The sequence below is a fragment of the Dendronephthya gigantea genome, unplaced genomic scaffold, assembly GCF_004324835.1.
Source record: "Dendronephthya gigantea isolate DGI-Jeju-01 unplaced genomic scaffold, DenGig_1.0 000002F, whole genome shotgun sequence".
In the NCBI taxonomy this organism is placed as follows: Eukaryota; Metazoa; Cnidaria; class Anthozoa; order Malacalcyonacea; family Nephtheidae; genus Dendronephthya; species Dendronephthya gigantea.
Genome location: NW_021163012.1, coordinates 3,418,406 through 3,433,637, shown reverse-complemented (window position 1 = coordinate 3,433,637; position 15,232 = coordinate 3,418,406). Strand labels below are relative to the sequence as shown.

The 15,232-nt window shown below is 37.0% G+C and overlaps 1 protein-coding gene across 4 annotated transcripts; it reads left to right on the top strand.

The window, feature by feature from the left end:
* The first annotated feature begins 531 nt into the window (after nucleotides 1-531).
* On the top strand, nucleotides 532-14,507 carry LOC114532746 (somatostatin receptor type 4-like). 4 transcript variants are annotated; one of them, XM_028554354.1, is made up of 3 exons: nucleotides 532-596; nucleotides 12,229-12,433; nucleotides 12,772-14,507. In XM_028554354.1, the coding sequence occupies exons 2-3, from the start codon at nucleotides 12,251-12,253 to the stop codon at nucleotides 13,564-13,566; spliced, it is 978 nt and encodes a 325-aa protein (XP_028410155.1). In that variant the 5' UTR covers nucleotides 532-596; nucleotides 12,229-12,250; the 3' UTR covers nucleotides 13,567-14,507. The 4 variants fall into 4 exon arrangements, with proteins under 4 accessions (XP_028410155.1, XP_028410130.1, XP_028410146.1 ...); XM_028554329.1 differs by lacking the exon at nucleotides 532-596 and adding an exon at nucleotides 4,068-4,135; XM_028554345.1 differs by lacking the exon at nucleotides 532-596 and adding an exon at nucleotides 10,724-10,827.
* Nucleotides 14,508-15,232: the final 725 nt, after the last annotated feature.

Sequence of the window (15,232 nt, the reverse complement as noted above, 5' to 3'; positions counted from 1 at the left end):
TGTCGCTTTGAAAAGAAAGTCTAGCTATGGGTGGTTTTCCACAAGGCGGGATTTTCGACCAAACGAAATTCCTTACTTTACCAGTGACCGCAAAAAATAGGAATGGATAGGCTTTACGTTCAGCAAACATGAGTATAGCTATATAAATATCCCCTCCTGAGCACTTAAACGCTTATCGATGCTGGCGGCTACGCCGCTGGTTTTGCGTTTTGACTTTCCGGAACAACTTGACTTTGTATATTTACTAAAACTCTTGACTGCACAATAATATTGCTACACGCTTATATCAGTATTTTTAATCTAAGTGCACAATCACGTAGTTTTCAGGCGAATTGTCATGCAGATGGCTTTTTTTCCGTTAAACGGTTTAATCTATATTCGTTTCATTCGTGTCAATCATTCGAGCAACAATAATATATACTTTAAATAAGTCACTCCACGACTGAGCAGCTGCTTTTACTTATGTGAATAAGTGAATGCGTGTCTTGTTTCACCAAGTTCGCCAAAAAATAGAAAATCTACCCAAGTTCACGCGATGTAAAATGCACAGTTAATATAATGCACAGTAAATTTGGATGAACAGTCAAATCGAGTCGGTATGTAACATATATCTTCGCCCAATTTATCTATAGAACGAAAAATCACCACAAACTACTTGAATAACAGATTACGCTTAATAATTAAACTGCTAGAGTCAAGCCGGTTGTGTATACATAAAAAAAAGAGACTAAAAAGGACATTGGAATAAAATGTTGGAGGCTATCTGGCCTCTGCTCTGGGGCAAGAAATTTGCTCATGTCAGGGATAGGGGGCTGAAGAGTTTTGAAAGGTTTCGTAAATTCCATTTGATGAAATAATTCCACCACCGTCAACTATTTAATAACAAGCATAATATTTGTGAGCTAACCATAATATAATATTTGTGAGCTTAGAGTGCTGAGCGGCAAAGAGCTTGGTTATAACTATACCTTTAAGCCTGGTTTTCATATTTCGTAATTCATCATCACGATCTACTGTCGGTGATCAATGAAGCATATAATTTTCTTCGATAGACAAAGGATTTTATGCATCAATGACCATGCACCGACAATAGCCATCGCCGATGAATTACGATATATGAAAACCACGCTTAATGTCAGTCGCTTGATGGATGACTTAACAGATTATTCAGCTCATGTTTGATTTCATTATTTATGATGAAAATCCCGTACATTCCTATTTTTTCCATTTACCCCAGCATCTTCTTTTTAGTCTCCTCCCCCAATAGCTATTAATAATCAACGGTTGGTTTCTTAAGTCTCGCTGTTACACTGAGCAATTTTCTTTGCAACTTGCGATGCAAATATAATTTTGAGGGATGTTAATTTGTGAAGAAATGCAAAGAAAACGTTAGCAGATCGTTAGAAATGTTCGTATTTGTCAACTTTAGATGGCTCAGGAGTAGAGTTGCATTGCAAGTTGCAAGAAAAGTTGCATATAGTGTAACACTGCCTTTAGAAATTTTATGCAAGAGACTTATGGAGATATCATCCTAAATACATGCCACGTTGGACAATCCGTTGGACTGACGAGAAACATTAAACGAACGGTTGGCTACGGCACATAGTTTTTAATTGTTTTATGTTTCCAAACATTGATTACTTGTCATTTCAAATTTGTCTTGATGCTTGTCTTGTGTTTCGCAATTTTTATCTTTCTATTGTGTAGTATTAATTGATCTTTCTGTATAATCAGTAACATCGCAAAGTCAATTTCAGTACCACGTTTTTTAATCTGCTCTTACGACAGAAAAATACGCTTGGGATGCTGAAGTCCAGATGCTCTCGGTGGAAAGTTTACTTCTAGGAATCAATGACGCCGGAAAGGGGAGGGCACCGCTCCCCCTCCCAATAATTTAAAGAATCGGCTTTATATTTTGTCAAATGAGAAGGGGTGAGGGGAAAGAGTAAACAGAATCCTTCCAGAAATTCCTAGAATACGCATTTTGGCTCAGTCAAAGCATTTTAAATACCGGAAAAGATTTAACTGAAGACGAACCATTGCACATTGTGTCATCTTAAACTCCCTTTTCTGAAACGAAGCCAATCGGTCAAAATCAAACGAACTGAAACGAAAAGTCCAAAACGTTGCAAAACAGCCTGTCCGTAATTGCCTTCTACTCCCGCAGAGATGTAAATGTAAATCTTATCTCGATCCACTGATGGGCACTTAATGGTCATATAGGGCACTCTCTCAGACCCATGCACCAGCTTTTTATCTTCGTAACTAAGAATAGATCTGACAACGAGTTTTTCAAATTCTTGCTAAAATACGCGCCTCTCCTGGCGTATAACCATGTCAAATTTGCTGGACATGCAGTCTGCTCCTGATTATGACACGTTCGATTAATATTAATACAACCATGGAGCAATGAGCTCCTGCAGTGTAGCAACGCCTTTTATATTCGCATCAAACATATTAGAACTGTCTGAAGAAGGCTTGTTTACCGTTTACATTTTTGCTGCGATTTTCTTCTTTTGATAGATGTGAAAGAGTATATTATAGTTCCGATTGCTCTGAAGTATAAGAGCTCTTATTTCAACATCAGTAACTAATTCAATCGTTTACATCTATCAAAAGAAACAGATCGCAGTAAAAATTGCAAGTGTAAATAATTTTTCGGGCCTTCGCGGCTAACGCTCTGAAATACTAATGATAATCGGTCATTCGTTCAAGTCTGACTTAGATTTTAATATGTACAACATTGTCACTTTTAGCGAAATATTTATTACAGCGCTATCGATGCAGTTTGGAAAATTATAAAAATACAAAACGTTATCGATACATCATGACACACAGATGACACAATGCACAAAGCGAGATATTATATCAGTATTATATACTAAGTGAAAGTGAATCTCGTAAGCTGTTTATTCTAATTTTTAGAATTCGTTTTAATAAAACAAATGTTAATAGCCCGGTCAAACATATATAATTCATGAAATCTTAGTTTGAATGCATGAACGTGTATTTCTGAGCAATACCTTTTGCGCCACATGCATACAGTACGTACTTAGCCGCAATTCTCACTACTCAGGCTTCAGACTTGGTGAGAAAAAGATTTATAAATACTCAACAAAATATGTCTTACACAAAAGATTTGAAGCTTGTACACGGCAAAAACGAATCGTCTGAAATAATAACCTTGTGTACACTTTAGACCTCAAAATGGCCATTTGACAGATGTCAGATGTGTATGATGCGCTGCCAAAAGATTGCAGAATGCGTATTCAGAGGAGAAATTGAACTTTTCAAAGTTGTTCAATAGTATTCTCTTTGATAGCGATAAAGAAAAGCACAATTGTGAACCAGTGATTAGATTTTCAGCTTGAAACTTCATAAACACCAATTTCTGCGGTTTAAGTAGTGCATGGCGTTGCCAATCTGACAATTTAGTTTCGCTATTTATTGTTTTCACAGTCAATAAACACCAAAATATAGTATACATGCAGGACTAGATAGCCAGGCCACGCTACTGCAGACGATAAATTAAGAAACAATCGAAGCTTGCTCTATTTATATGTTAAAATTCTGCTTTCTACTTGAATTTTGCATTTTTATTATAATTATATATTTACGCATTTAACGATTTAATGCCTGAAGTGGGCAATTTCAATATAAATATACTCGGATTGGAAAATATAATGAAAATCAATCTCGTAAAGTTTATGGCAAGTCCTATACTGAAACCTAACAGTTCTCTATATTATTTGGTGCATGAACCTTTTAGAAATTGTCCAAACATCGCATGGCCACAGCTCTAAATAATTAGGGAGCTGTTCAAAAAAGCAATATGGAAAAACAATATTAATATTTTACTGCCATCCATATATAAGCAAAATTGAATAAAACTGTACTTATTGATATCACGCTGTTCACTTAATAGCTATCCAGCTGCACCTGCCCATTATGTAAAACTCGATCTGATTGGTCGAGAATGTGAATGAGAGTTTTATTGACCAATCATAGCTATACCAAGCCCATATGGAATATGGTTTATTAAACGCAATAAATTTTAATCTTTGATGCGGCAAAGTCGAGCAGGACGGTAGAACATAATCATCGGACTTCATTCACACGAACGATATTATTCAAGGTGAGAAATACTGAACAATTTTTGTGTCAAGCTACTTATAAATTAAAATTGAGAATTGCGCCTCAAAATAAAGATAATTCTGTAAATATATACTGTTGTACAGTACTGCTTTTTCGAACCTCAACTTTAAATTTTTATATAACTAAAAGACGAATATATTTTAATAGATTATAGCGTGAATCAAACTCATGGGTTGAATGCTCTAGAACTTAACATTTACGATCAAGCTGAGAGCGTCTCAATTTCTGTACTCGAGACGATCGTTATCGTTATAGTGGGATGAAGTGTTTTCGTCCAAATCAAGTTCAATCCACTAGTGAAGTACTTTAATAACGTCTATAGCAGTACTGTAGGAAATAACTATAACTTAATTAAAGCCAAGCCAAAAGTGATATCAGTATCCGCGGTTTTCCTGAGGACTGCATGCATGGTCCTTTGAGGAAATCGCGATTATATCATGCATATGTCTAATTACGAAGAACGGCTAGGGTATTTAAAACTATTTTATTCGAGTCAATATATATAGAATTTGACTACATTTTCCCGAAGAAAGTTTTTAGTTGATGTCTTCAAGGTGTTTTTATGATTAATCCCACGCGTACTTAAAACCTCATTGCGTGCATGGATCAGAATCGCGCGCACAAATCGCTGAGCGCGGGCATGTCCGCACTTTAAAATGCACTTTAAAATTAACTGCCATTGCATGCATAAATTCATGTTCTCGACGACAAAATTTTGATCCCTGCAAGTCGAGAGGTGTGTGTCTATAGAGAAGTGCACGAGATCTGGGGGACCCCGGAGGATATTTCTGGGATCTTTTAGACGAGCCTCTTATTTCTCAGCTTTTTTGGAACTACATTTTCGAATATATACCCTGTTTTGTATTTTAACATCTAGATATTACAGTTTGCTCTTCGGATAAAAACATCATGCAGTCTATACATAACGGTGGAATTACGGGCGGCATGTATATATATTTTTCACAGAGTATATACTGCAGTTTTCGCCATTTTTTTGTTATGATTTAAAGAAGTTATATGCTCATACAAGGAAAATGAACATATATAAAGTATATAAAGTATATATATATATACTGATGATTGCCTCTGATGTCGCCTGATGATTGCCTCTGTGGCATGAAACTCAGAGTAGCGATGCCAATTTTTTAAGAATTATGTAAATGAATATATATATATATATATATATATATATATATATATATATATATATTATATATATATATATAGGCTATATATATATATAGGCTATATATATATATAGGCTATATATATATAGGCTATATATATATATTATAATATATATATATATATATATATATATATATATATATACAAACATACAAACATATATAAAGTAAGGTTCATATAAATGTCCTCTAATATCTAAAAGATCTCGTCATTACGTGGTATTTTTCACGCAGTCAAATATAAATATAGACGAGGATCTAGGAGCACATTTATCACGTAAATGAGCCATAAACTAAACTAAGATATTGATTATGCATATAGATAAACACAGTCTGATTCTAGACATGATGGGGTAGCTAGCTATATAAGGCATGCATTATTGATATGAGGCTATATTTGATGCAAGATGCATGCATGTTCATACTTTTTGCTAAAAACTTAAAATGCATGCCGTAAGTTTTGCCGCTCTGAATTTAACCATAAATAAACAAAAATTTAGCTTTTTCCACAGTATATGAAAATTGTCAAAAGGTGCATGCAACATCGCGAGGATATAGGACTCTTTTAACAAAAGATCATCTTTAAGGCAATATATTGTCCGATGTTTTTTTAAACTGAAAAGCTTTCAGAATTGAGTCAGACACTATAGCTGCATGACCGACAATTAAGGTGAATATCTGCAGACTGATAGGCAGAGCATTATATCGGGCATAGTTATAGGCTATAGAATTAAGGTACATGCATGCATTTATTACTCCGGCGTGAGCGACAGAGTTGAAAGTTCGCCTAGGTTTTGTTTTTTTCATTATTTTTCGTCGTCGCAAGTCTGTTTTGGGGCGAAATGTAGTATAGTAATTGAAAAGTGTATGTGACCGTATTTATCGCGGGACATGTCGCATTTCTCAGAAGCTTTCGTCCACCTATTTACTTTGTCACAGTTTTGTCTCCAAAGAGTTGTGGTGCACAGCTTTGTCTAATTTTCCGATGCGCGATTTGATTTCGCTCGCATGATACGGCAATTCCTCCAATAGAGGAACAAATAAACCATTCTTTTGATGCTGTTCGATTAAGTTTAGATTGAATTGGGGTAAGAATATATTTAATACGTGTAGATTCTGGTCCTATTTTAATAATATCTCTGCTATTTCGTCGTTTAACAAGATGTGGTCGTGTATGGGCGCGTTGACACGTCGCAGTTTGCACAGGATTGAAGATTTAATAACTATATAAGCGCGAATTCCAAAGGCAAAGTGTAAGAAAAAGTGAACGTATCATGCGGTTTATTTACCAGTTTTGGAACAATTGAATTTCTATACTTTTTAAAGTACGATGTGCTTCTGAATGTCGGGCTCGAACAACATTTAGGTTCGCAAGGCATCTAAATAAGTATGAACTGTATTGTTTATGTTCAGACGCTTTATATTGAAGACTGGCACGTGCGCGGCAAGCCGGAGTTAACGCCATGCAGAACATGCGTCTTGTTTAAGAAGACTTCATGTTTTTCTGGAACTTAAATTTCAGTGACCATATATCGGCGAACTATATACTTCTAGTCTAGTTAACTATTCTTCTAGTCTAGTTAATTATTGAGATTTTTCTAAATCAATATACACAAAAACTAAAACGAACTCAATATATAACCAAGCATGACAGGTATATAGTTGTCACCTATATAATACATTAATCGAGAATGAAATGCATGAACTTGCATTGCTCTTTGAGGCCCGTTTACACTTGCAATTTTATGTGCGATTTACGTCTTTTATATAGATGTGAACGAGTGAATTATATAGTTACAGATGTTCAAATGTAAGAGCTCTTATACATCAAAGCATTCGTAACTACTCACTCGTTCACATCTACCAAAAGAAGAAAATCGCGCACATGACATGGGACCAAAAATTGCAAGTGTAAACGTTGTTATCATTCGTTGTTATCATTAGAGCAAGATTTTTTTAGCCTAAAGTAGCTATATATATATACATGTTTTCCCGATTTGCAATCAATTCTCCCTTTAAATGGATCTCATGCATGGCGTGTTTTATTCTTTTTTATGTAATTAAGACGCTCTCGATCGTCTCAGATGCAGGTGAAAAACTCGGATATCATGATAAAAGAAAAAAATCTAATGACTTATAACTAATTGTTTGGTTTTGAAATATACCTTGACACTTTATTTACAAATAGTGAATATATCGATACTTAATTAAAGGTCCATGTTATATATTTTGAATAAAAAATTAGGTATATAGATCGATGGGGCGACGTAAACGTCAAGCGAAAATGACTTACCGTGTGATTTTATTCCATCGAATTCTTGAGTTTCGTTTTTGTATACAAGCTCTGCAATGAAGAATTTATTTAATGAAAGATTTGTTATAATTGTTCATTTCGTCTAATACGGCAGTTTGTTAATGAGATAATTAACAAGTTGTTCGGACGAATTGTTGTTACAATAAATCAAAAGCTGTGACATGCAAATAATTATTATGCATTAAATGTGACAAAATAGTTTACACATGCAGGGGTCGGTCTATCATTTTATTTAACAAGCAAACTAAATGTTTTTAACTTTAATTCAACGATCTTGTTTACAACGACATATTCAATGCATAATTAAATATTCAAGTTGACTCATTCAAGAGAGATGTAAGAGTGCATGTTATTTAATTTTGACTTATCCACCGTTTAAGCTAAACTCGCTTGATACAACCGGCCCCAGGTCTGTAGTTGCGACATCTTTCTAAAATCAAGCGCAACCCAGCAATGCAACTCTCTTTATATCCCATATATCTCTATAGCTTATAAGTCTCAACTATCTATAGAAACACGTTTGCATGTAATTGCATGGATGGGGTATATAGGGGGTCGGGACATTGCAAAGGAAAGGCGGGTGAGCGGATATTTGTTACAGGGAACTTCAATATTGACGCATACTTAAGGCGGTTTTCCACTAGGCGAGAAATCTACCGTCGCGGATCCCTTTCACGGGTCACAATTGAAAAGAAAATCGAGCGAAAAATTTCGTTTGGTCGAAAAATTCGGCCTAGTGGAAAACCACCCTTAAGGCTAGTTTCCACTCAGGAAAATTCTCCTTTGGATCGGACAGGACAGGAAAATTTCCTTTGTCGGTGAGTTCTCAGGCGGCGTTTATACAAAGGAAACTTTCCTGTCCTGCCCGATCCAAAGGAGAATTTTCCTGAGTGGAAACTAGTCTTTAATGGCGGTATAGGCAACGTATTTCGACCGAGCGACATTCTTCGTCTGATATTCTTTTCAATTGTGACCGGTAAAGGGGGTCCGCTACGGTCGAATTCTCACAATTGAGAGAAAATGGAGCAAATGGAACACCCCAGCCACTTAACGTTTTTCGCGCCCCTGCTTCCATCCATTACCGGTGTCCCTGAGAGAAAGCAACTAATCGGTAGCGGTCTTGCCAACATCGATAAGTGGGGTGGACATATGGATTCATAAATCATGCATGTTCGCAGACCGTGAAAACAAGTAATTTCAAAAGAAATGTATAAAGTAAAACACGAATATATAAATATGTCCCTCCAGTTGCTACAACACTAGTTACCGTTGTCAATTCACTTCAAATCAGTCTTGGTTTTTAAATTCGGAGAGACGTGAAACAAATATTATATTTTTTTTATAGCTTGCATGCGATAATATATATATCTCGTAATGATTAGTATCCATCACAGAATAAATGAAGAGGTTTAAATGCGATAGTAATTCACCAGCAAATTTAGGCAAAATGAGAAGCTATTGATGATAAAATATCATTTGCCATCTGGTCAACAACTTAACAGCTTTAAAGGGAATTATATGAAGAGCCGACAAAAGACATTAAGAAAACAGGAATATTTTCATTGCTAAGATATATAGGGGTTTTTGATACGGAAGAAAGACGGGCACTAGCCCTTCTCGCCACAAATGAAAAATCGGATTATTATAGCCCCGTCTTGGTATCTGTAGCTGTAGTATATATATGGAAAGGCATACATGAACTATTTTGCTTTCTACAGGATATCTCAGGAAAAAAAAACCGAAATAGCAATTACCTGACTTTTATGCAGGATATATTAAACTTAATGATTTAATCTTTAGGTTGCATGAAATTGCAGCTCTTTGGATTTTTATTATTGCCTTTCTCATTTAATATTAGCAAGAAATGATCAAGCACTTAATTTAAAAATAAAAAGTTAATCATCGAAAACAAACTTGTCCAATTGAATGCAAAATGTGATGAATGCATACTTGATGCCGTATATATATGCATGTGTCCGTGCAGCATAAGGCCCGTTTACACTTGCGATTTTTGCTGCGATTTTATTTGTGGTTTTCCTCTTTTGATAGATGTGAACGAGCAAAAAGTTACGAATGTTCTGATGTGTACAAGCTCCAAGTTGAACATCCGGAACTAATTCACTCGTTCACATCTATCAAAAGACGAAAGTCGCACACAAAATCGCAGCAAAAATCGCAAGTGTAAACGGGCCTTAAGAATGTCCATTTGATTCCCAACAGCAACATGCAAAGGAAAACATTGTTGGAAAGCTAAAAACTCCTCTTCCTTTGTGTAAAAATTGTTAAACCCAACATATATGTAATGCATTGTATGACGTTAGATTTCCGAGACATTCTCTACAACACTTTCATCACTAAGCAATTTATATTAAGGATTAATATTCCATAGAGTTTCAATGTTAATTTATAATATAACATAATATGTTTCCGACCTTAATCTGTGGGGGCGAACGTGTCAGCCAAGGCTAATGTTTTTTTCCAATGAGCTTCTGTCTCACAATACTAACATCTCTCTGGCATACTGAGGGATATGCAAACCACATCCCTAAAACGGCTTAAAACGATTAAGGTAAGGGATCAAGTATTAGAAAAAGCAAGGCTTTAGCTTGAATTCATTGTTGAATCATGTAGAGATTGCACGCGTTAGTTCCGAGCATGGTTTGACTTTAAACAGATAGAAAATTCTTGATATTGCGAAAGGCAGTGGCGTAGTCAGCCCGGCAATTTAGTCATCCTATGCTAATATTTTGGTGTTCATTGACTGTGAAAACAATGAATTTGTAAAAAAATGAATAGCGATAATAACATAAAATTTGCATGACTAAATCGTCATGCTGGCTACGCCACTGGCGAAAGGTACAAATTTTCGGTGTTCGCTCTTCCTTCTATACGGGTAAAATCGACAATCGAAACTCTTTTATATTTTGCACAAATGCACTTTACCGCGGAAGACATGCAAGCATGTGTATTCGCCCTTCGGTGGTAAAAATAGAATTATTCAAACTTTTCTACGTGGTTTAAGTGCTTAAAAGGTTTTCAAGAACCGACTGCACGCGCTTTTCCGACGCAGACATACACCTGGTGTATTGGCCTGTATAAGAGGCGTCTTTGCATCATACTTAACGAAAAACTAAAAATTCCATCCGTTTGAAAAGATCGCAGCCGGCAAAGGTAGGTGGACTAAAATTCTGTGATGTTTAAGTTTGGTTTCTATTTTACTATAAAGAAGGCTTTATTTATATGTCTTTGATTCGACTATCCGCGATAAATAAAATTAATTAAGTTAAAAGCGACTGTCAAATTGGATCAACAAAGCAACGCGGTTCGACGATTACTTTGTATTCATGATAAACATTTGCATGGGGTATTTTTGCGTACAAGTTGATATACCAGTTGATTCCCATTTTGATTAACTGTGGTTTATTGGACATAAGTTTTTGAGTTTCTGAGTTTTTGTAGCCTCAAGGGCAGGGCCGTCGCTAGAAGCTTAATTGGGGGGGTGGGGGGTGGGCATATTCATATATTCGTCTTAAAGCGATTCTCCACCCGCGAGTCTTCACCCGCACGGGCGAAGCGGCCTTTCTGCCCATGCATGGTCTCTGCTGCGTCATTGCAACGCCGGCAGTCGAGTTGGTTTGCATGGGATTTCAGCCACTTGAGGCTGAGTCGCCGTTTCGGAACGTTTTACAATCTCAGCTGAGGTGCGTTTCCAAACGTGTTACAATCTTTTAAAATAGACAGGTTATTTGGTAAAATGCTTTTCAAAGTCATTTGAACGATCTAATATACATTTTTTGGTTTGCACATCAATAGACGGCCGTGTCTAAATATCAAAGGAAGTTCTTATATGATCGCGTCTTAGTATATAATGTGTCCAGGTCACTTAAAACTAAGTTCCTATGATCGCGTGCTATACATATAAGCTTGCACATCAGTGAATGTGTCCAGGTCACTTAAAACTCAAGTTCTTATGATTGAGTGCTATAGTATAAATATAGACTTGCAGATCAGTAAATGTGTCCAGGTCTGCAGGTCACTTAAAACTAAGTTCCTATGATCGCGTACTATACATATAGGCTTGCACATCAGTGAATGTGTCCAGGTCACTTAAAACTCAAGTTCTAATGATCGCGTGCTATATGCATACAGACACAGACTTGTACATCAGTGAATGCGTCCAGAAATGAGATCACTTTAACGCAAGTTCATATAATCGAGTGCTATATGTATAGACTTGTACATTAGTGAATGTGTCCATGCAGATCATGCACTTAAAACTGAAGTTCTTAATAAATAATGATCGCAGGAATGCTATACATAGACTTGACATCAGTGAATGTGTCCAGAAATTAGATCACCTAAACTCAAGTTCATATAATCGAGTGCTATACAAATAGGCTTGTACATTGGTGAATGTGTCCAGATCACTTAAACTTAAGTTCTTATGAACGTTGTGCTATACATATAGACTTGCAGCCATCAATAAGAGTTTTTTTCGTTCCCTGTAACGGTAGTACGTTGTCAAAACGAAATAAAAACCGGATGAACTTTAAAATGAATCGTTTCTTTTAGCCGTAGACCTCCGTCAAGAAGCATGGCTTTCGCAGGCAACACATGGTGGACGTATCTCATATTTTCGTTGATCGCGACATTTGCATTGCTAGGCAACAGCCTGGTGTTGTTTGTCCTCCTCACGAAAAAATCCTATCTAAAACAGCCATACAACATCTTCATATTCAGCTTGGCTTTGACCGATATTTTATCGGGAATATTCTTGGTAGGTATATTAGTATAGTTGATAATTCCGCTAATATTTACATTAAATGGCGGTGATTGACTGAGCAAACGCTCCCAATATTGCTCTCATACATGTTTTTCTTCATCGGCATTGACGGCCATAACCTGGGAATTGGGTAGAGTTTACGCTCCCCCAGGCTAACCAATGTCAAAGCATCAACCATTTCCAGGGCCATGCGTCGGTGGATGATGATCTCTAAGAGCAGTGGCCTTTCTCGTTGAGACCTTCGCTGGGGTGGGAGGCAATATTCGGAAAAAGGGAACCCCCAACCCATCAGTTCAAGAAGGCCCTGACTTTATTCCATATCTTCACTGCAGGTGATCAGTCGGTACCTATACCTTCCACCTACGCCTGAGGGGGAGATCCACCGGGAGGTGTTCTGCCGTACAATATGGTCTGCGTGGGTCTTGTTCACCTTGGGATACATATCAATCTACACGTGCACCGCTCTCACGTTTGAACGCTGGCTCGCCGTCACCAAGCCTCAAACGTATCGCGCCGTCAGACCAGGGCAAGCGATCAAAGCCGTGGTCTTCGTGTGGCTGTGGGGGATAATCATCAACATCACCACACTGTTCCGGGCAAAATTCATCCCCGAAAAGCAATCATGCTCATGGACATCACTGAGTGTGGCTAACGAGGTGTTTCCGTGGATAGATTTCACACTGCAATCTATTGTCCCGTTCGTATCCATGGTCCTCCTATATTTGCATATACTGCACACCATGAAACGACTGCCGGTCATGTCGGCTGAGCATAACCCGATTAAGAAAGTCACCAAAGTAGCGCTGGCAGCCTCAACAACGATCATAATCGGTTGGATTCCCAGCCGGGTAAGCTTTATGTTGAGCAAATATGGCATAGTCGATCCAAACAGCTTGCTCCACTATTGTCTCATCATGTTGTCGATAGCCAACAGTTGCTGGAACCCAGCCCTCTACGGCATCTACAGCTCGCAGTTCAGAACGGAGTATGCAAAGTTGTACCGGAGGCTGTTTTGCCTGGAAAAACACCACGTGCCTGTCGTGGAGGGAGTCGTGAATAATGGTGCTCGAGAGCGAAGTTCTGGTTCGACTGGAACTCAAAGCACCACCAAAAATACTCAACTTTGAGGTTTTGTAAAGGTCTGTGGCCGGTTGTAGCTATATAAAACTCTTTACATTTTGCAATTGAATAGTTAAATCCTAGTTAACTCAGAAATACACGACTCTGGTTGGCCAATTCTGTCCTTAACTACAATTAAAAGTTAATTAACTAGCCTTTTATACAACTGGCCCCTGATCACACGATCCAGTTTTGTCGAATCCAATTCACTTCTGAGGTATAGTATGTAGTCTGTTTTCGATAAAAATTCTGCATTGGTTTTAGCCAGCGAACTCTATAAACCCAGGAACGATAACTAACTGATATTTGGGCGCCATCTTTGAAGCCAATTTGAAGCCGAATTGGCTACCAGTGCCAGACCCTTCCTATTGTTTTTGCCGGCGCGATCGTCGACCGTGAAAACAAAAATAATAGCAAAGGATTGGCTCTGGTATCCATTTTGGCTACATAATGGTATCAAAGACGGCGGCCGAGTTATCGTTAGGGTCCAGCATAGACAATCAAGGTCACATAGAGTCGACTCAGTGGTTTTAGTTGATTTATCACCTACATACATTGCACGTCAACAGGCTATAAAACATCAATCTAAAGTGAATGGGATCCGATAAATTTGGATCGTGTGAACACACTCTAATACGATATTGAGAAATGTGCTCGCACGACTTAGAACAAAAACGCATTTAGATCGAAAGTTAATTGGTTGCTCTGAATAACTTCAGAAAAGACTGTCCACTTTGATTGTTGCGACGATGTTACGGTTTACAACTATTATAAATAGTTGCACTTGACACACTTTCCGGAAATTGAAATTTGGAAATGGCTTTCAAACAAGATTTGGCGGTGCTGATGGGATTCATAGGTCTTAGTAAAACATGTATTAGTATATTCGTAAATAAAATAATTAAAATCATTGAAATGCTTAAAATGTCAGTAAATGAATAAAAAGAATAGAAACGCATCATCGGCCTAGCTGTTTTCCCTCAAATAAAATTCAGAGCAAGAAGTTTAGGTGAATATACATACATGCTTTATGTTTTAAAAAAGTATAGTCCAGTTCATGTTTCGTCTTTTACGGTTAACAATAGTAGATCAGTAAGGAATAGCTTATAACTAAACATCCATGCTGTAACAACTGAGAATACATATAGAACTATCGGAATTCACAGAAGTTTCGCAAATTAATATCTCTAACAGTGTGACTGTGAGATAACACTGTATCAAACAACACCGAACGAGTGTAACTCTGGACGGTCTGGACCACTAGGAAGTACAGCTTGGAACTGATAGAACTATCCAGAATCCTACTGATACTACAGTTAATTTCATGAATTTTTCGGCAGTAACTTTGGAGTCATATCATTATATTGAGCTGGAAAAATGAATATTTCCTTGATATAATGATTTAATAAATCTTTCCCAATACCTATTAACAAAGAAATAGTAATAGGGGGGATAGCAGTAGGAGGAACTAAATTCCTATTGATTAACTGCTCTCCTTGATCTCAAGAAAAAAAGGGTGTTTTCAATTGGGCGAAATCAAATTATAACATGTATTAAACTTAATTGCAGCCAAACAACCAACAGTACCGGAAGATTCACACAATTGTCTCACAACAATACTGAATAAAAAAGGATCATTCTAAAACATATTAAACTAAAGCAATCGTTAGCGTT

Bases quoted from the DNA above. Each gene is read 5' to 3' on its own strand.
- LOC114532746 (XM_028554354.1), top strand. From the start codon at position 12,251: ATGGCTTTCGCAGGCAACACATGGTGGACGTATCTCATATTTTCGTTG. The intron at 12,434-12,771 runs GTAGGTATATTA...TCTTCACTGCAG, and splicing joins TTTTATCGGGAATATTCTTG to GTGATCAGTCGGTACCTATA.